Below are 22,620 nucleotides of genomic sequence, written 5' to 3'. Positions count from 1 at the left end.
CACATCAAGGGAACAGATATTAGCCCTACAAAGTGAGCCTATAGAAAATGCCCGACACATTTTTACATTTGTTTACTTCAGTAATGTTCTCCAGCTAATTCTGTCATGTTTTTATGCATTAAGCTATAAAAACGTACTCATTCATTATGTAGGTATATCATATTATATGTGATATTGTGTTGTGTATTAAAGTATAGGCTTAGCGCAGTTCCATTGGTGGAAGAAGTACTGAGAACTTTTACTTTGAAATTAACAATACCACACAATAAAAATACATTAAAGTCCAGCATTAATTTACTCAAGTAGAAGAAGCCTACATAAGTATTAGCAGTAAAATGTACTTAAAGTATGCAAATTTAAAGTAGTCATGGCCCCTGTCAGAGGTTTACATTATTGGATTATCATTATTGATGCATCACTGTGTAACACTTTAATGTCCTATCTGGTGAATGTTAGTTAGGAGTTAGTTTTTGCTATATGTCCTGGTTACTTTGTATGTACTTAACTATTTTATACAGGCTGATGTGGGGTAGTTTAATCTCACAATGCATAATATTTTATTAGGTGATCATATGGTTTGCAAAATCTAAAACTGAAATGGAGCAGAAGTATAAAGTAGCCGGAAATTGAACCACTCAAGTAAAATAGCCCTACACGTATTTCAAAATAATACAATATAAGTGGCCTACAGTAAATGTAAATGCACTTTCCACCGATGCCTAGTTCATACGTGTGAGAAAAATACTACATTCATATGAAATACAGGTGTTATCATAATATGAAGTTACTGGCACATAGAAGCCATGTAGACAATGAATTTTCAAAGATGTCAATATAGACTTCAGAGAAGGAAGAGAAAGAACATAATTTAGTTTATGTAATACCACCACCACCAACAACAACAACACCACCAACAACAACAACAACAACAATAATTAAAAGAACAGCAATGACAATACATTTGTTTTATTACATTTTCTTTTTTTTATTTAATCCAATAATAGAGTGTAAAATAACGGGCTCCTTAAACCAGTGACGTCACACCTGGGCGACAACAATCATCTTTGTCAGTGAACAAAATGGCGTCTTACTGTTTGACTGTCACTAGGCTGCGGGTAAGAAAACGTTATTTTACTTTTACAGAGTTTTTAACGTCTTTGCTATCGAGTACATATGTGACAACAGATATGTTCTGTCGTGTAGTACAGCCGCCGTCGCTTAAGGTTGAACTACATCGGGTTAATGTAGACGAGAGTGCGCAGCGAGCCGCTGTCAGTCAGGTCACAGTGTCCCCGTTTGACTCCGAACAGCGATGCATTGCAACGGTTATAAACCACGTCCGACCTGACAGCAGCCGATATTATATCGTGTTGTTGTTAATAACAGTATCAATTCAGTCAACATCAACTGAATAGTGACTGCAAACGGTCGTCGGTGCCCTGATGTTAGCAAGGTGATCGCAAGGTTACGGAGTTTTCTTAATGCGCACTTCATGGCAGTTCAGTCCTGACAGCTGGGACTGCTGCGCTGCTGTGTGCGTCTGGCCTTGTGTTCGGTAGAGGATCAATTCAGGTCGTATATGTTTATTTTGAATAGTAACATATAACCTGCTGCTGATGGTAAGCACATTTAGGGTGAGGTCTTGCTTTTCTTGGTCAATTTATTATCTCAATATGTTTAATGACATTTCTAAATATAAATCAACAAACGAACTATTCTCACAGATTATGTCATCACACACATAAACATTAACATATGCCTACATCCATTATTCCCATAAATGTGGTGTAAAGGGAGGCGAATATACCCGTTATATTGCACACAGTAATTGATTTGTCCAGTTTTGAAAAATGTTTGCTATTCTAGTGTGCTTGAGTTGTCTGAGTTTGAGACGTGCCATTACCTACTTTAGCAAACGTTTATGAGATAATGCCATAGTCTTTTTCCACTTGAAGAGAATCAGTTGACACTCAAGCAGTGTAGAAAAGGCCATAGTCTCGGTCTTCCGCCTCACTCTCAAATGTTGAGTTAATTATTTGGATAATAGCATTGCATTGAGTTGACATTACATAAAAACTATGCAACAGATTCTTCACTGACCACTTGCATCTGTTAACTGTCAAAATAAGTGGCCCAAACACTGAACCTGCTGTGCAGTAGTGTGTCAGTGTGTTATGGTGTTGCCACATTGCAGGGTCAGAGTCTTCTTTCAAGACCTGTGTGAATGTTTTCATACCTGAGTTCAGTTTGTATGACTGTATTTTTCTCATTAAAGCTTAAACTGTGGAAGTATTACTCTACAGACATCTCAAAATGTCTGTTTCTGTTGAGGAAATACCTGAAAAAGACCAAACTGACCATATGTAGCCTATTTTATTCATTGGTTAATGCTGGGCACTAAAAATCAGCATTGTTTGGAGCTATGGTAAAGGGCAAATTTTCCACCTCTGCTGATTTACTTCCACTGATCTTGTTTGTAGTTAATAGTGCTCCTCTGATTTACTTTGCCTAGACATACTCTTTGTGTACACTTGCAAATCATATTTCATATTGCATATGATTTTATGATGATAATAATGCGGTCACAGAAGGCTATCCTTAGCATCATATTGTAACATTTATATGCTAAGTACATGTCATTAAATGTGTCTCTCAAAGTATCTGAATCAAACTAATTGATTTGCAGATGACAAGCACAGGCATTATGCTGCTGTGATGGTTCCAATACTGATTTTACATACAGTATGTGTGCACCTCTAGTGCTCATACATAGTTAACAGTGTAGGGGAGTGTTGAATCCACTCAGTGTATCAGACTGTCAGTAACAGCCAGGCGGGTGAGGCTAACCCCTGCAATATGAGCTGTATAAACTTTCACCCAGTTTTCTCTGAGCACAGTGACTTTTCACTGAATATCAAGGGACAGGTATTAAGCAAGTGAACGTAGCTGGTTCATGTATCACCTAGGATCACACAACATGACAGGTTTAAATCCAATAATAATGGCTTACTGTGCTGGCAGTGAAATGAACAAAAATGCCTAAAAAACATGAAGCAGTGTCCTGATTAAATTTGTAATATTCAGGCTAATATTGAGCCTCAATCTCTATCGAGCCAAAATATTAATGCAATATTTATATATAAAATGTATTTTACTCTATAATAAAGCTGTATATTGGACACTTAAAGTACATTAAAGTTATTGAAGGAAAGGTCTTGTAATGCTCAGTCTCAGATATTGTTGTAGCAGGAAGGTTTGGACAGTATCAATCAAATACAATCAAATACAATCAAATTCTTCACAATACAGCACCAAAAAAGAAAAACTGAAACTTTTTTTTGTTGTTTCTAAAATAGAGGCAAAGCGAGAGAGTTTTGAACCCATGGTGTCTCCACTGGTTTTGTTGGCTGAAGCACATTGTCTGTGTTGATATTTTTTAAACCACTGGCTGTTATTTACGTGGGAAAGTTATGTTAGAGGGGTTCTAGTATTTTAACAGAGTCCAGTGGGACATTTTTGTCAGCTGGTGTAGCTGGAGTACAGTGTGCTAAGATAAAGCTAAATTAACAATGACTGTTCAATTAATTCAGCTCCAATACTGATCTTGTAGCTCGGGACATTCCAAGTTCTCTTTCTGACCTGACGTCAGTATCTAACCAAACTGACTTGAGACTAAAATGGAGGACTGTTCTTCTGTTTTTCTGTAGGCCACATTTTTACTGGTGCCACTTGCAAGTTAATGTTTTATCTATCCTCGCATGTGGTCCCATTCTTGCATAATTTAATTTCCTCTCTTTCCTCTGCATAGTTATTATGTAACTCAAAACTGTCCTAAACTGTACAATAAAACTTTGTTTATGGTGTTATTTCTCAAAATTTGTTTCCTGTGGTATAGCTTGCCCTTGGAACTGGGGCAAGACGACTTCATGTCTCCGCAGCCTTCAGCGCCAAGGCCAAGGTGGCCATGAGCCGCTTTGAGCCCAGCTCCAGCATTAACTATGAGAAGATGCACGAGAACATCAACATTGTACGCAGGAGGTCAGCAGTTGCCTTTCTCAGAAATACACATGAACATACACAGAGTCCTTGTTGGTTACAGTTTGGCTCTTGAGGAATGGCTGGTGTTTATTACAGCTGCATGGTAAATCTTGTGACACTCACAGTGTTGACTTGTCAGGGCCAGCAGGGCTCATGGAGCTAATTTTGGATGACCTGGTGTTCCCCTGAGCTTACCACATGCTGTAATCCAGGAATAGGAAAGGCCTTTTGTGTGGCTGTTTATGTGACTATTAGATCAACAGTTAGCTGTTCATACACATAATAGAAGCCATAGTTACTTTTGGTGTACACAAATACAGTAATTTCTAAAAGTAAGACAAAAAACAAAGATGGACACTACAAGAACACTTAAAATATAAAATATGATCAAACTTGTTGTATCGGATGCTACAAACACCCAGTGTCCAACACAACACAAAAAACCCCCACATCTTTCCATTAATCCACCCCACCAGGCTCAACAGGCCTCTCACTCTGTCGGAGAAGATTGTGTACGGTCACCTGGATGACCCAGCAGGGCAGGAGATCGACCGCGGCCGCACCTATCTGCGCCTGCATCCAGACCGCGTGGCTATGCAGGATGCCACAGCTCAGATGGCAATGCTTCAGTTCATCAGCAGTGGTCTGCCCAAGGTGGCGGTTCCCTCCACCATCCACTGTGATCATCTGATTGAGGCTCAGATCGGAGGGGTTCAGGACCTGCAGAGGGCTAAGGTGAGGACAGACGGGAAGATGGATGGAGTAGTATATATATTGTACATATATTTTGGTGGTACAGTCATTGGTGCCTCCTTGTTATCCTACTGCCTTCAATCTGCCATGCTTTTTCAGTGTATTCTGATCAGATACTTCCTCAAGAGTTATGACAGAGAGTCTTGACGAATGGACATAATCTGGCATGCTTATTATTACAAAACAAATAATAAAAGACTGCTTTTTTTGTTGTCAAAGTGATAGTTCCTCTGATATGAAAACAACTGCCAAAACATTACCATACCATGTAATGCTGATTTCAGGTTAAGGCAACTAGAGCTGGTTTAGCAGGATTTAGGATTAAGTGCTGCAGCCAAGTTTATCATTTTATGGTTACATCAAGAACTTCAACAGAACCCTTACTCTTCCCCCATTACTCTTAACACAGGACATGAATGAGGAAGTGTACAACTTTCTTGCAACTGCTGGTGCCAAATATGGAGTTGGCTTCTGGAAACCCGGATCAGGCATCATCCATCAGGTACAGTACACTGATTTATAATGGTAATTCACTTTTTGTATTTTTGTGTGTCTTAAAACATGTCTGCAGGGAATCTTTAATAAATTCTTGTCAGTGAACCTGCACACCATACCCCGTCTGAAGTGAATCCGAACAGTGTTTGTGCCAGAGTAATTAATATCTTGTCCAGTGCTTCAAGCGACATTTCAAGAGAAGTAGTCCATTTCAAATAGTAGTCTAAAGGAAATTTAAGTCCCAAGGGAAAAATTTATGACTGACTGTGAATGTCCCTTTCTCTGCACAGATCATCCTGGAGAATTATGCCTATCCTGGAGTGATGCTGATTGGTACAGACTCCCACACTCCCAATGGTGGTGGCCTGGGTGCCATCTGTATTGGAGTGGGTGGAGCTGACGCCGTGGATGTCATGGCTGGAATCCCATGGGAGCTCAAATGTCCTAAAGTGAGTCCTTGGCATCTGATATCTAAATATATTTTACTTTCAAACCACTAAATGTCTCTGTTACTTTTTCCACTTGTTTAAGCCTGTGTGTGTGTTTTTCCTTCAGGTGATTGGAGTGAGGCTGACAGGAACCTTGTCTGGCTGGTCCTCTCCGAAGGATGTCATCCTGAAGGTGGCTGGCATCCTGACTGTGAAGGGCGGCACCGGAGCTATTGTGGAGTATCATGGACCTGGAGTTGACTCCATCTCCTGCACTGGTAAGGATGAGACACATTGAAATTCTGGTGAAAGACAATGACCGTTTCAACAGCCATCCATATTTTGCTTGAGTAGAAAATACATTTCTTCAACTTTAGTGTAGTATACTTTACTCTCAGGGTGAAATGACACTTTGATTTTTCAGGAATGGCCACTATCTGTAACATGGGTGCTGAGATTGGAGCCACCACGTCCGTCTTCCCCTACAACCACCGCATGAAGACGTACCTGGAAAAAACTGGCCGTGAAGGTCAGTTAGTGGTAGTCTCTGTATGTTTAGTGTTTATTCACTGTGTCTTGTCCTCAATTTTGTCTCCTCCTTCATTCCCTCTCAGAGATTGCCTCTGTGGCTGATCAGTTCAAAGATGACTTGGTCCCAGATAACGGCTGTGAATATGACCAGGTCATTGAGATCAACCTGAGCGAGGTGAGTCAACACACTTTGGTTTTAGTCATGAAGACATTATTATCGGCATGTCCCAAATCCATACTACACACTAATTCTTTACAGTATGTACTACATACTAATCATCATAATATACTGCTTTAGCTGTTAGTATACAATATAAATCAACATACTCTATAAATGTATACTAACAGGAAATGATACAATATGTGCAATGGTCAAACTGTGACTTTAGGATGTCAAGATGGCAAAAGTTTTTAATTAAATTAAAAACTTCTTTCTTTCTGGGGCTGTTTCACCACCTCCACAAATTATTTGAATGTTTTTTTCCAGCTGTCAGCAGCTTCTCCATTTCCTTTGTACATTGCATTGTGGGAGAATAATATCCACCAACAGCACACTCCAACAGCACAAATGAACCATATGCAGTATACATGCTGTCGGTATAATTCATTTAATACACTACATACTCAAAACCTGCCTAGAATTAGGCTGTAGTATGGATTTGGGACACAGTGTACGTCCTACCACTATCATACATGGTTTGAGGCTGACTATGTTGTCATTTTGTCATGTGACATCAGTCTGTGTGTGGACACAGGAAGTCAGGAGTTACAGTATTACTAACTTATGGAGTAGATTATTTTATTATATTTTGAAGCACCTTGCTGCCAAAATATGTGTGTTATCTTAAGACAAGCATTTCAGCATAGAGACCTGCTTATTAAAGCGCTCATTAGCTTAATGAATGACAGAGTTACTGACTGTGGGCAGTAAACAAAATGTACAGATGTCATTTAAGAATCACTGAGCTTAGCATAGCTTATGTTGAGTAAAAGCTTTCTTGAGGTGATTTCAACTGCTGTCCACTAAAAAACATTTCTCATATAGTCACACACTTTAGCTTCGTCTTGTTCTGTATCATGTGGTTATGATGGTGCATGAGGCAGCTTACGTGCTTATTAGCATTCCTCTTTTAAAAGTTTCCAAATGTAGAAAACAATATTTATAGCATATGCAAACATGTCCCACATTACCCAAATTATGAGCGTCCTTCATTATGCCTCGTTTCCCCCTTCCTCTAACAGTTGAAGCCCCACATCAACGGGCCATTCACCCCTGACCTGGCCCACCCTGTGTCTGACATCGGGGCTATAGCTAAGAAGAGCGGCTGGCCCCTGGAGGTTAAAGTTGGTCAGTATTTGTGACACCGCTATATTATCTTACATTTCTTTTTATATATTTAAAGCTCTGTCTAGTGAAATTTGATATATCTGTCTTTGTTCCTACTGGCCTTGTTATTGACACACATATGATCAGATCGCTTTACAGCCCTGTCGTGATCTTCCAAAGTGGCTTACCAGAGCGAGTACTGAGCGCAATAGAATTCCAGTCATTGACAGAATGAGTAGAATATAATTATGATGATCCAGATGTATAATTACAGACTTGCTTGTCTTTTGTGTCTTCTCCTTTTCCCCTCATATCACATGCAAGATGTGTAAAAATAGACAGTACTTCCAATCTGCCACTGGAAATGTATACCCCCTCACTTTAGTTTCCTTTTTCTCCTCTTACAAACATCGAACTTTTCTTGCAGGTCTGATTGGCAGCTGCACCAACTCAAGCTACGAGGACATGGGCAGAGCGGCCTCTCTGGCCAAGCAGGCTCTGGATAAAGGTTTGAAGTGCAAGGCCCAGTTCACAGTCACCCCTGGTTCTGAGCAGATCCGTGCCACTATCGAGAGGGATGGATATGTGAGTTAGAATCTCACCAGCATTTAGCGAGTGACCCATAGCATTTGGACAGTTTGTCCAAGTCTTTTTGTTTTTTTTTAAAGACATCTATATAATTTTGTGTTTTTGAAAGATGCAGAAAAGGATTTCTTCAAATTTGTGTTGTCCCTCTTTCAGGCCAAGATCCTGAGTGATGTTGGTGGAATCGTACTCGCCAATGCTTGTGGCCCCTGCATTGGACAGTGGGACAGGTACGCACATAATTTGTAAAGGTGAATTGTGCTTTTGTCTGGCACCACTTTCAGATCAGTATTTCTTTTTTACCAACACTGGTAAAACGAAAAGGAATGACTGGAAAGAAAGGGAAGGGAAAACTAAAGACTAAAGAGTTTCCATTAAATGTACAGTGTATATTTATGGTCCCTAGAGGATGAATACTACTGTTTTTGGTGACCTTTCCTCTCACACTACTACTTGGCCAATTTTTTCAACTTTACACAAGAAATATCAATCTAAAGAGATGCTCATGCTTACCAAAACTCTTCCCATTTTGAACACTTAAAAGAAAATTAACCCTTTTGATTTGAATGACCCCGTGCCGCTACGGGCCACTGGCAGGCTAGGCGTTAGACTTTTAGTCTCGTAAACTGATTTAAAACAGGTGGCTCCCAGTACAGTAACACAAGGTGAAGTCTGAAGAACCTCTGAGTGATGTAGGTTAAACAAAATGCATCAGATTTAACATGCTCCATTTTTTTACTTTCTTCAGGAAGGACGTGAAAAAAGGAGAGAAGAATACTATTGTCACGTCCTTCAACAGAAACTTCACTGCCAGGAATGATGCTAACCCAGCTACTCATGCTTTTGTCACCTCTCCTGAGGTAAGACGTACTGCAGGTTGAATGTCTGGCAAAATACAAGCTCAGTGATTCATAATTACGTGAGCGTCAATAGACAGACAATGAAAATGATTTTCTTATTTCTGTATTCCTTGGTGACATTTGCACGCTCTGTCTCCTAATGTCAATGATCTAAACATACATATCTAAACCCACTTTGCTGTTACTGGTGGCTAATTGCCTATTATGTAATTCAATGTAGATTGTCACTGCCATGGCCATCGCCGGGACCCTCAACTTCAACCCAGAGACTGACTACCTGACCGCTCCTAACGGAGAGAAGTTCAAGCTAGAGCCTCCCACTGGTGACGAGCTTCCCTCCAGAGACTTCGACCCGGGCCAGGACACCTACCAGTACCCTCCGGCCGAGAGCAGCTCAGTCAAGGTGACTTTTTTTTTTTTTTTTTAAAGATACAGTATCTAATCTCGACACTCTAGAAAGAAACACTAATGAAACAGACATTTAGTCAGGTGAGTCATAACCCAGAGAGAGTTTGAATCAGTACATGAAAGAGTAAGCAAGTGTAAACTAACAGCATGATCAAGGCTAGTTTAGACAGAAATATGTAATGTGACAGATGTTAAGACAGAAAAGGTTTTCAAATATAATTCAGTTTGATCTGGAAGTTGTCTGTTCCACTGTCCTTTGAAAATATTCTTGGAAGAACCTTTATGTCTTTCCCTGATTTGATATTGTTCAGGTGAACGTGAACCCCTCCAGCAACCGTCTGCAGCTGCTGGAGCCCTTTGACAAGTGGCATGGAAAAGACCTGGAGGACATGAGGGTCCTCATCAAGGTGAGCAGGACATGGGAGGACAGTTGTGGTGGATGGGCTAGTACTGATTACGAGACTTGCCACAATGTGCCTGTCTCAGACAAATTTCTTTGATCTGAGACTAAAACCCTTAAGTCGGCTCAGAATTTTACTTAGATAGACTGAAGAAATTTATTATTCATTTTTCTGTAGTTCTTTTTAAGAATTGGGTTTTAGTTTATTTTTTGTTTAGTTTTTTTACTTAACTCTAGATAACTTTAAGTCTGATGTTGATATTGATATTCTGGTATATTAAAAGTGAATTGAAGTTTCTTTCAACCACAACTTTCCTTGTGGCTCGTGTAAATCCATTCTGTGCTATTTTTACACCTGCTGTTTTGTTTGATACATACACCACATACTGTATGTCAGGGGCAGAATGATATCACATTTGCACCTGAAAAACTGCTGCAATCTGCCCCACAGTGACCTCTCACGTGATTTTCTTGTAATATCCCGATAATTTAATCCAATCTTGGGTTCCTCCAAGTGGAATAATCTTGTAATGGGTACAAAGTCCTGTCTGCATGTGGCTTAAGGGAGAGCTAAATAGCATCTTAAAAGTATTCAGGCCACTGGGTGAGCCAAAAAAACAAAAACCCAGCAGTGACACAAATCAATTAATGTCAACAAATCATATGAAAAGACCAAAACCAACAATGAACTGATACTTTCTACTAAGAAGTAAGAAGTAAGCCTGATATGTCTTATTCCTCTGTGCCATAGAGCTCCATCGTTGTCCAAATACTATTAAAAACACATCAATGAGCCACACTGTGGCACTGGGTGACATGCTCCTTCATTACCACAAACACACATACTGTAGTTTATTTTGAGTCAATCCCATATACACTATCCTGCTGCCGAAAAGCAGTGTTTTAAACAATAAGAAAAAGCTTTCTCCTTTAAAGGAAGAATGGGAATAATTAGTTCACAAGGGAAGGATAGCTTTACTCATAGTGAAGGCCCTTCTGTTTGCACAAAGGTGAAACTCCCCTGAATTATATCAATGGTGTAGCGTTAAATAGCCGGTGTCTAATTTCTTTCCCCATCCTCTGTATTTCCTTCTCCTCCTCTTCCTCTCTTTTCCTGTAGGTGAAGGGAAAGTGCACCACAGACCACATCAGCGCTGCCGGTCCCTGGCTGAAGTTCCGCGGCCACCTGGACAACATCTCCAACAATCTGCTCATCGGTGCAGTCAACATTGAGAATGATGCCGTCAACAAGATCAAGAACCAGTTGACGGGAGAGTACGGAGGCGTGCCCGATGTGGCCCGCCACTACAAGGTGAGTTTGACAGTTGATTATTTGTTTTACAGTTACACATCACATTGATTTAAATGACATACATGCACTCAGTTGCCTGTTTATTAGGTACACAGAGCTAAAACTAATGCAGTCAACAGTCCCGCATGTTCAGTTTTTCGTCATTTTGGGGGATGTAGTTTGTGATGCTGTTGAACTGTATTGCATTTTACAGAAAGGTGTTTCTGATATTTAGTTTACCCTCATACGTTGATGTAAATGGGGTGGAGCTAATAATAGAAACACCTGTCAGTACAATTCAGCAGCACCACAAATTGACCATAAAGTTGAATCACACCTCTCTGAAATAGTTTCAACAAAAACTGAACATTATAACCTTAATAAAGGTGTAATTTATTCCAGGACTGTTGTATTAGCCTGCATTGATTTTAGCTAGTTGTACGTAATAAATTAACTGAGTGTAGATTCTGTAGCATTATGTATGTTAGTGCAGTTAAACTAAAAAATCTTATTTATGTTGCATATTTTCCCAGCAACCAATTCTATTCTATCCTTACACTGACAGCAATTTAAAGTGTTCCTTTGTCTTAACTGTATAATCCAGGCCAATGGAGAGAACTGGGTTGTGGTTGGAGACGAGAACTATGGAGAAGGGTCCAGCAGAGAGCACGCTGCCCTGGAGCCACGACACCTTGGAGGACGCGCCATCATCGTCAAGAGCTTCGCCAGAATTCATGGTAGGTTTTAGGGCAGAGAAAAACATGCAAACATCAATCTGTCTCTCACATTTCAGAGACATGCAAATGTAATTGGGCTTACACTCAAATCGTCAAATTTATTTTCTCCCTGAAAGCTAGAGGCAACAGGGAAGCGGTATCTTAATAGTTGTGATTGAGTTCCAGAGCAAGCTGATGATTATTTAGTCTGGCATGTTTACAGTCTGTCAGAATAAGGATGTCTCCAGCAGTGTCTGAGACAGTCTCCAAGTTATAATTACAGTCCATTTGTGCCAGTTTGTTGCATATAGGAGGCTGGGTATAGGTAAGTGGGGAGATAAAAGCCTGTCTGATATGAGAAATGTTGCTTTCATTTGTGTGAAAAGATTTCCTCAGAACCTCCAGAAACACACAAAATAAATGCTGTTGTGTGTAGTTGATACAGTTTACATAGCTGTGTACAAAGCTTTAAACATCATTTGGTCTTGACAAAAAAGATTTCCAATTGAACATCTAATTCATCATGAGAAATGGCGCCAATCAATAACAACCTGACACACATTATTATCTCCATGACCTTGTATTTCTGTGTAACCAATATACTCTTCTCTGGTTACCTGATGGAAGTATAGTATGAGTCAGTATCTTGCTGATATTTCCATCTTTTATTCCTCCCAACAGAGACTAATCTGAAGAAGCAGGGCTTGCTGCCTCTGACTTTTGCCGAACCCCACGACTACGACAAAATCCGCCCTGATGACAAGATTTCAATCATCGGGCTGATGTCCCTTGCTCCCGGCAAGGTGAGCAATATTCTACACTAATGAAACATTGATCCTAAGGACAGCCTAGCTTCTCTTAACTTTATGTTGAAGAAAAAAAACGGATAAATGATTGACATGTGACCTTGTTTGCTGTGTTCTCCTCTAGCCCCTGACAGCAGTGATCAAGCACAGTGATGGCAGCCAGGACTCCATCTCTCTAAACCACACCTTCAATGAGACGCAGATCGAGTGGTTCCAGGCTGGCTCTGCCCTAAACAGGATGAAGGAGCTCCAGTAATTGGTGGGAGAGGAGGAAGGTGGGGCCTATAGGGGCCATTGAGGGGCCTTGGTATGGGTTAAGAAGGGGAGAAATGTGGGCCTAGAGAGGGCTTTGCAAAGGGGAAGAGACGATGTGAAGGATAGATGGAACCAGACTTGTTGTTTTTAATGTTGGTTAGGGGACAGCTGTAGTCATGCTCAGTTAAAGAAAGAACACACACACACAAGGTCGCTGTATAGATGAAAAGCGCACACAGACATACACATGAGCACGTACATGCACAGACAGGATTACTGTGAAAGCACTCCCGGTCGACAGACAGAATTACTGTACACAAATGCACTCAAACAAGCACACATAACACGAAGCTTTGCAGGGTGTGTCTCTGTTATACGCAGCATCGTTCGCACTGGCAGCACTCCTCAGTTTAACATCAGATATGTCAATGTGAAAAAGCTGACTGTTTCATACACAGACGCTATTCTTTCTCCATCGAACAGGGCGATATTTTCCTAATTCTGTGACAGATATTACTACTGTTGTTCCCCTACAGAAACAGGCTTTTTGGAAGCGTTAACATAATCATTCTTTATCAGCTACACTGTATACCATCTTTAATGACTGTATCTAGCAGTATACAAACCTGATTCAGACCCTGAATTCATAAAGTTAGATACAGAGTATCATTAAAATAAAGCTGATGTAGCAGTGACGAGTTAACATCTTCCTGCTTTAATGTCTTTAACTGCAAAATCCTCCCCAACACCAGACAGTTCATGTTCTCCATTATACCTCCTCTTTAATGTTTGTCTCTTCAGTTTCCATCCAAGCAGCTCAATAAGCTGAGTTTAACTCACATGAATGTACTTCTCCTTCATTATCTCCAGACCTGTCACCTGAAGAACATCTTTTCCACATGTTCTCTATAATTATGATGCACCAAATGGTGATGCAGTGGGCTGGTGGGTTTGCTGCTTTCTGAAGCCATTATTGACTTGAATAAATGTGTCCTCACTCCTTGTAGATTGGAGCCATACTATAAACAAACTACCAGGATCACTTATTTACTGTAAGCAACATAATTGACATCCCATCAGCCCATCCACTGTCATGGTACAACTGAGATCTTGTGTTGTCATGCTGTTGTCTTGTTGTCTGATATTGAGCTTACCCAGACTTGGGTTCACTCCGGTACATTTCAGTCAGCATGTGAATCTGTGTACACTCCTTGTTGCTCTTCCAATGCTTGCTTGTTCTCTGTGTTTTTGCATGATATAACACCCCATGGTGAGAACAGTTTCCTGTGTGGTGGTCTGTCTCTGACTGGGACAACAAACCACAGCACATACTGCTATTGTGATAGCGCTAGCCTTGCCATTTTTGCTTACCGTGTGTGTGTGTGTGTGTGTGTGTGCGCACATGATTGTTTTCATCAGGTTAACATCGGCCTGTGTTTGCATCTGTCTGTCCCTCTTGGCTCATCCTGTCTCTCTTTTTGCTCTTGCCAGGCTGGTTCGTGCAGTCCAAACCACAACCTGATATATTATGGGAAATAGGGGGTAATCAGATTTGCGTTGCAAGACAAGCACTGGGAAAGATTTTAATGTAAATTCTGGTGTAGCGTTCAGAGACAGGAAATGTTCCCTAAGGAAACTGCAGCATAACAGTGTAATAAAAGTCTAAACAGCCGCAATCATGCTTTGTCCAGAGAAAACTCAACACTTCTATGGTAGGTCTTCTGATGAAATCCTCTGGAATAGAGCCTCACAGATCAGTTCACACGTTATGTTATCGGGGTTTCTCTGTTTGAAAGTCTTGAAAGTTTTTCAGTTAGTCCTCACTATCATCTGGAGCTGCCAGTGTGTGACATTGCCTCATGTAGTTGTAATGGGAAAAGACAGGCTGAGTCGAATGTTTTTTCAGGTTGAGGTTTGGTCCTCCATAGCATGAGAAGGCCTGCTGTCCTCTTACACAAACTAACGCACAATCTAGTGTCCAGATGCCTGTACACTAGCACTTTGTAGAGTTAGGAAAGTAGTTTTAGCTGTGCTTTGCCACGCTTCGGTCATCCTCTGCAAACATTTTACTCTTCAGCATACATCTCTGTTGTGTGTGACTCTATAGGACTGGCATACATCTTGTAATAGTCATTATTGAGTTTTTAGACAGTAGACAATTTAGATTCAAGATCATTCATGTATTAAGTTTGGTATAAACCTGAGTCTTGCCACGATGTATACCTAGTGTGCCCCACTGAAACAGTGTGGTTATATATTTTTGTGGGCTTAGGGATGTTTAAGGTCATTGCTGCTATGTTTTATGTGGGACTACTGCTGGTCCTCTGTGTTTAGTTCCTATCATCATCCAGAAAGTCTATAAATCTGTCACTTCTTTATTCTGCTGACTAGGAAGTAAAAATGCTTTGGATTAATAATTACAGTTCCTGAGGTAAATCCCTTTGTACTAAAAAGCCACTGAGTTTGGACCTGTGTGTAAATGATGTGATATATAGCTGCACTTTGTATAGGGGCGTGTACATAAATAATGAATCATTATATAGATATATATATATATATATAAATATATAAAAACAAAGAGAGAGCAAGTAACATGCTGTATGCTGTCTTGTCTAAAGGAGAGCCGTTAACTTTGTTTGTCACCTCTTGCAACATAATGTCATGATATAGATTCCCCTCTGTGGTCTTCATTAAACTGAATCTGCATTAATCTAATGGTTTCACAAACCAGTTGACATGTGAATTGTGGGATAAATCAAATCACAGATATTGAATTGTAGCTCTTTGTTGCTGCTGGGCTTTGACAGTGAAAACTGACTCGTTATTTTCAGGAAGTTTAGTCTTGAAAACTTGTGTATTTTCTTAATCTTTACTTTTAGTTTTGTTTTGGTTTAGATGATTTGAAATAGCAGCCGCCCAACTTTTTGGACATTAACAACTTCATATAGGGGTTATCTGTTCATATACTTAGGGCTTAAACTGCTCAACACTTTATCATCATGTTTTATTCCCTCATTAAGCCCATCTCTTTGATTTACTCCAGTAAATCAGATTTACTGCCAAAGATGCCTAATGAAATTACTGATACGTTAAGAAATGATGGTTATCCGTGAGTTGTGTTGAAAAATCACCCATTATTATGTGACCTTTCAAAAATATCCGTGTCCGTAATTATTTGATTGTGTACAGGCTGTTGTTTCTTGCAGAATTTACCACGATCAATGTTTTTCAAAACATCTTAAAAAATACTGATTAATTTAAATCAATAACTTTTTCCCCTGTCAGCACATTTAAAACAGTTGCTTGTGAAGCAGTTTGCTTATACTGTGATGTGAGATAATGCTTTGTTGTTCACTAGTTCAAGCTGTTGAGTTCTAAAAGCACTACTGTAAAGTGACAAATCAAATGATGATGTTGTCCATGATGGCATTGTGTGGTGGCATATTGTGTCATTTTGTACTCAGGTGTGCTCTGTTTGGTCAGGCTTCCTTTCAAGTGCTTGAAATCAGTTTTTCAACATGCTTCATTTGTTGAGATACAGCAAATAAAAAAGGAAATATGATCAGATGTTTTTTCATAGTGATGATTCCCCCTCCTGTTTCAGCATTAAACTTGATTTTGTAAAAGTAGATGATTGAAAATGCCTGCAGTTTTATAGCCTGCCAGATTGAAAATATCTTGACAAAAATTAATAAAGATAAAATCCTGAAGTGAATGTTTTTGTGTTTTTCTTTTTTAATGAAATCAATAATAAGATCATGTGATTGTCAGTATTGAAGTGTTACAGTACATATATATATAAATAAACTTGTTGTTGTTGATTGTTGTTTTTTATTATTATTATTATTATAATTATTATTATTATTATTATTATTGTTATTATATACTGGCCTCTGGCAGCTGAGGAAGAATTGGCTTCTGCTGTGGATGCTGCCTTCATGTGCTCCTTGTAAACTCCAACAGGCTGCTGTCAAGTCTGTGCCATAAATCTTGACATACATTATATCACCTTCTTTTCTCTTTTTATCCAATACTGTTCATGTGTTCATACAGTAATGTTCACTGTTCACTTGCACTTTCAAAACAATAACTACAACTTTGAAATATCAACATACCTGTATGTATAATATTTACTTACACTAAGCTATTGTATATATAGATTCTATATACTACTATATAATTTTCACTCGTATATGAGTGTACTTCATTCAACTTTATTGCATTACGAAATGCATAGAAAAATAAAAAAATACAAAAAAGATTAAATGAATAAATAAATAAAGGTAAATGGTCCATGATAATAATTTAGTATAACAGTAACAATTATTTAAAGTAATGTAGACAAAACAATAAACAAATCTGAAAGTGTTACAGACAGATAAAGTTTTCAAAGCCTTTCTGTTAACATAAGATTCAGTAGTTTCAACATAAAGGTCGAATTCCTTGAAGAAAACAGAAAATAGGGGTTTGGTTCCAGAAAATGTATATGATGAATCATGTATATGATTCAGGCTAATAATAGCATTGAACTTTTTGTTTGCTTGCTTTTAGGTCTTGTGCAAATTGTGCAAACCAAAAAGTAATACAAAGAAAAATAATTACATTTCACAATTATCGAGAGTTTAAAAGGTGCACTGTACCTTTAAGTTTTGCGACGTGTCGTAAAATGTCATTGTCGTAAATAATCACGTGGAGACATCATGGAGTTTGCTGTAAATTATCGTACTTTCAGTGCTGTCTTTAGCTAGATTGTGAACACTTGTTGAATTTGTTTTTCATCTCCGCTGTGAAATGCTGTCCTGACGCCTCGCTGCTCAGCTGGCAGCTCAGTTCAGCTCTCTCACCACAGCAGCTCTCTCTCTCTCTCTCTCTCTCTTTCTGTCTGTCTCTCTCTCTGTCTCTCTGTCTCTCTCTGTTTATGATGTGTGCGAGTAAGTGAGCAGCTGCTCTCAGTCTGCATCATGTTCGTGTTGGTGGAGATGGTCGACACTGTCAGGATCCCTCCGTGGAACTTCCAGAGACAACTCAACGAGGCCATAGCTGAGGAGCTGAACAAGAAACTGGCCAACAAGGTGTGTGTGTGTGTGTGTTTAATCAAGCAATATCTCTTGCAAGAGAGACCTGACTGCAAAAAATTAAAAGTTTAAATTCATCCAATGGGATGAGACTTTTGTTTTGAAGTTCTTTGTAATTCAGTCCATTTATATCATGTAAGCTACTGGAAGGCAGTCTTCCCAAGTTCAGTCTTTACTGGTGACATGGCCAGTCCTGGGATCTGGTTTGGAGAAGAGGGGTGTGTACCGAGTAGACAGAAATGACTACAGTCAGGTTACATTGTGGAGAAACAGAATGACAATATTAGGTATAGATAAGACTGTAAACATGTACAATATAAAGAATATGGATCTGGGAAGACGTCAAAGGCTTCCAGGTACCAGCAAAACAGTTAGCACCTGTCTGGAAATAAGGCTCCAACAAAATATCTAAAAGTTTATGAATCTGGTTTATCTTATTTATATATATTATTTAATAAAAATGTAAAGTCTGTTGTGGTGATCAAGCCAGAGCACTTGTGGAACAGTGTGATTACAGCGTGACAGCATTTGCTGAACTGCGACCTGCTCTCTTCGCCTCAGGTGGTCTACAATGTCGGCCTGTGCATCTGCTTATACGACATCACTAAACTGGAGGACTCCTATATATTCCCAGGGGACGGAGCCTCACACACCAAAGGTATGATGATGATGATGATGGTGATGATGATGACAGAGCTGTGAACAGGGCTCTCTCATTTCCTCATACACTTGCATCATGCATCAAGCCATGTACTGTATTTTTAAGGTTTGCAAGTGATAGACGTTGCCTTCAGGTGTCACAGCGAAACCCCCTTAATGCCACTGTTAGTTGGTGTTAGTAGTAGTTATGGTGAAAGTGAGGGGTGATGGACTGTGTCATCTGACTCTCACCCACTGATTCATCCCCATCTTCCGTTGGTCTCTCTATCAGTTCATTTCAGGTATGTCGTTTTTCACCCCTTTCTCGATGAGATCCTGGTTGGCAAGATCAAGTACTGCAGTCAAGAGGGAGTTCATGGTAACTTCTGTCTTTCCATTTTAGCATGTTTGATTCAATCATCAGAAATGTATTAGCAAATGTATTCTCAATGCACTAAAAGGGGAAAAAAACGTAACTAAGGAATTGCTTCAGCTAATGACTATTTTTATTGTCAGTTCATTATTAGATATTATCATGATTTAACATAGAGAGAAGCAGCAAATCTCCACATTGGAGAAGCTGGAAATGGCAAAATCAAGTCAAAAATGACTTGAATTAATAATTGATTGTAAAATAGTTTTTATTAGTAACATTTATAAGTGAAATGTTTTCCTCAGATATGTTAGTCGTTCCCCACCCCTTCTTGTATATAATGCAACTTGAATGGTAACTGCTGTATATGACAAGTTAAACTTCACCACAATTGTGCTTAAAATGAGAAAACATTAAAACTGGTCTGCACTTGGCCTGAAGACGCTGTAACCTTTCTGTTTCACAGTGACGATGGGCTTCTTTGATGACATCCTCATTCCACCAGAGTCACTTCAACAGCCTACAAAATTGTATCCTGACTGAAAATGATCCTATAAATCAAGCACTGAAGTGTGGTGATTTCATCATTTACAGCTTTGCCACACATGTGCACCTCATATTGTTTAAATTGTACTGATCTAGGATTGTGACTGTAGTTTAAGTAGCTGCAGCTCCTGAGCTTTTTGAGCCGTCCTTAACTGCAGCCTCAGTGATGAAGCAGAGCAAGTTTGGCTTTGGGAATATGAGACGGACGAGGGGGCCCATGACCTCTACATGGACCAAGGAGAGGAGATCCGTTTTCGGGTGACAGATGAAGTCTTTCTGGACACGTCGCCAACGGGCCCGGCCGCTGCAGCGACGGACGCATCGGCACAACCGGGACAGTCGACGGCGCCGCCTGCAGCGGTGAGCGTGGAGAAGAAAGAGGCACCCTACACTCTGATTGTAAGAACACACTTCATGAGTCACACACGCTTACATCACCAGGAAATCTGATCAAGTAAAAACTATGTTTCTGATACAAGCGTGAACATCCATTGTTATCTTGGATGATTTCGTAGGTTGAAGTTGGGTGGTAGTCAGTTTTCTCACTGAAGCTCACCAAACTCCATAGCTGTGTCCCAGTTATTAGACTGATTGTGTCATAATGGTCCTCCAAATCCAGCTGAGAAATGTGGTTTTGTTTTGCCTGAATTCTTAGCACAACTGAAATGCCACAACTTTCACTGTAAACATGGTTCTGATAGAAATAGCTGTAGTTTACCACTGGTAGTTAGAGAAGTGGTTACCATGTCGTCATCCTTCTGAAGGGCAGCTTCATGGTGAAAATAGTTCACCAGGAAAATAGTTTATACTCCTGCAGAGGAGGATTATAAAAAAACTGGATGTTGTTACGCAGCTAATATGATAGCTCTGTGCCTTTTGGACACCCCCCCCCCCCCCCCCCCCGTTGTCCATTCTCTCTGCACTGTTTGCAATCAGTCACAGGGCTACTCTGTGTCAAAGTTCACCACAACTGAACTCTACGAAACCTCTTCATTGATTTATTTTATGTCCATTTGCAAACAAACTGATTGCAGTGGTTTGTTTTGTCTGTTTTTAAATTTCATAAATGCTGAGGTGACCGGGCTCCTATACTGAACTCATAAAGATATAAGTTGTCCCGCCTCAAGAGATGCAACAACCTTAACAGGAGAGTCAGGGTGCTTTACATGAGTAGGACTAATGCATCAAAATGACTGAAAAGACCTGTGTGGGTGTACCATGGGTGTGCAGTGGTTTCATCTGTGGCCAAAATGAAACAAAAGTAGCTTTACGTTCCTTACTCATTGCGCTGTTGTTTCAGGGGACCATCTGTGAGCCGGGGCTGGGGCTGCTGTCATGGTGGAACAGTTAGCACCGCAGAGGAAGAGGAGGACATTTGGTGGTTACGAACAGATCGACCATCATGACCGATCGGAGAGAAGAGGGATGGTGGGCTGGAGACACAGAATCCTGTTGTTTGGGTACAGAAGTCAGGACACAAAGTCGAGCTGCTTTCTAAACCAGGATACTCTTGGTGTGAAGTGACCGATGTAACCTCTGTCACATTGAGACTGATCTGTGTTGTAAATACTGCCCATAATATCCCAGCTTCATGTTTACATGTTGAATTTACCATATATTTAAAACAGAATGATTGATGGACATTTACGTTCATTTGGTATATTTCACTTGAGATTTTGACCCCCACTTATAAAGAAAACAATCATGAAGTCATTCATTGTTTGATACGTAATGGCATCTCTTCTTTAATATGATAGTCAGGACATAAACAGGTCACACAATCTGACTTTAATAGCTCAAAGTAGGTGCTGTTTACTGGACCCACAAAAACTGGGTTTAAAACTGACCTGATCATTTGTCAGGAATGAATAAATGATGTGAGAACTTACGGACACTCTTGAGTTTTAAGGTGAGAGAAAGAAGGCAGAGTGACTTTTTTTGTTGGAAAAAACTGACCTGTGGCTCAGATTTCTAATGCATTTGTGTCATCAAGATCCAAACAAAGGTAACATTGCAACAACAAATCATTTTTCAGTGAGAGTCAAATTTGTCAAACTTAAAAGATTTCCTTTTTATTTGAAATTTTACCTGTACCGCAGGTTTTTGGCCACACATCCTCAGTGTATTTAACAGCCTTGTAATATTTTGTATTTCTGTGTTGTCTCTCAGTAAAAGGGCCTATCGTCAGCGTGAGTGGGCGTGATTTGTGAATTTGTCATTTTGTGTGATTATCGGAAGTATATCAAAAAGGATTAGTGACCAGCCTTTAAATCCTACGGTTTGAAGGGCAGTGAGGGACACAGCCCTGCTCTCTGCACTCTTAGTGCTGGTGCTGGTCAGTGTTAGTTTGCAGCTCTCACACACACACACACACACACACACACACACACACACACACACACACACACACACACACACACACACACACACACACACACACGTGTTTGTTGTACAATCAGAAATGCAGTGGGCTGTGTTTCATGTGACAACTGCATGGCCTGTTGATGTTTGTCTCAGTTGTCTGTTGTGAAACTAGGACAGACTATTATTTTTTCTCAACAAAGATAGATGGCGTGCACGTGACCCCTTGTTGCAGAAATATTTTCCACAGAAAGTTTAGCTTAAGAATCAGATCAAATAATTAACTGTGTAAATAACTACTATTACTGCAGACTCAGTGGAGCTATAATGTAAACATGATCAGATCATCTTCTCTTTCTTTTTGGGGGGGGGGGGGGGGCTAACTGAAGTGTGTATACAATACAAAAGATAAACCACTAGGTTTATAAGTTTAATAAGTCCAGGCTTCTACATAAGCATCCTTTATAATAGAACAAGAAACAAGAACAAGAACAGCTGCATCCAGAGTGCAATATGATAAGATCATCAAATCATGACAAAGACTATACTAATACACTGAGCACACTGTTCCCCTAACAGATTACATGCATGACAAGGAATGAAGAAAGTCATTTTCGGCGCGCGCACACACACACACACACACACACAGTAAAAAGCATCACGCCATCGAAATCTCCGCCAGCTGCGCAGACTCAGCAGCCCTCTCGCCGTCATATCAGGGTTTTCCGTCGGT

General features: G+C 39.9%; 2 protein-coding genes across 3 annotated transcripts; both read left to right on the top strand.

Moving 5' to 3' along the window:
• Positions 1-1,078: 1,078 nt before the first annotated feature.
• LOC139300130 (aconitate hydratase, mitochondrial-like) lies at positions 1,079-16,608 on the top strand. Its single transcript, XM_070923128.1, has 18 exons — positions 1,079-1,115; positions 3,896-4,038; positions 4,515-4,773; positions 5,201-5,293; positions 5,577-5,735; positions 5,842-5,992; positions 6,139-6,243; positions 6,329-6,420; positions 7,488-7,593; positions 8,000-8,157; positions 8,314-8,387; positions 8,906-9,017; positions 9,238-9,420; positions 9,737-9,832; positions 10,946-11,137; positions 11,721-11,853; positions 12,514-12,635; positions 12,763-16,608. Exons 1-18 carry the CDS (start codon positions 1,080-1,082, stop codon positions 12,892-12,894), a joined length of 2,346 nt encoding a protein of 781 aa, XP_070779229.1. The 5' UTR covers position 1,079; the 3' UTR covers positions 12,895-16,608.
• Positions 16,609-17,854: 1,246 nt separating this feature from the next.
• polr3h (polymerase (RNA) III (DNA directed) polypeptide H) lies at positions 17,855-21,719 on the top strand. Of its 2 annotated transcripts, XM_070923652.1 has the most exons (6): positions 17,855-17,965; positions 18,530-18,626; positions 18,900-18,986; positions 19,447-19,510; positions 19,691-19,925; positions 20,827-21,719. In XM_070923652.1, the coding sequence occupies exons 1-6, from the start codon at positions 17,855-17,857 to the stop codon at positions 20,875-20,877; spliced, it is 645 nt and encodes a 214-aa protein (XP_070779753.1). In that variant the 3' UTR covers positions 20,878-21,719. The 2 variants fall into 2 exon arrangements, with proteins under 2 accessions (XP_070779753.1, XP_070779754.1); XM_070923653.1 differs by lacking the exon at positions 18,900-18,986.
• Positions 21,720-22,620: the final 901 nt, after the last annotated feature.

Source organism: Enoplosus armatus, chromosome 17 (genome assembly GCF_043641665.1).
Source record: "Enoplosus armatus isolate fEnoArm2 chromosome 17, fEnoArm2.hap1, whole genome shotgun sequence".
Lineage (NCBI taxonomy): Eukaryota > Metazoa > Chordata > Actinopteri > Centrarchiformes > Enoplosidae > Enoplosus > Enoplosus armatus.
This window is presented reverse-complemented; position numbering and strand designations above follow the sequence as displayed.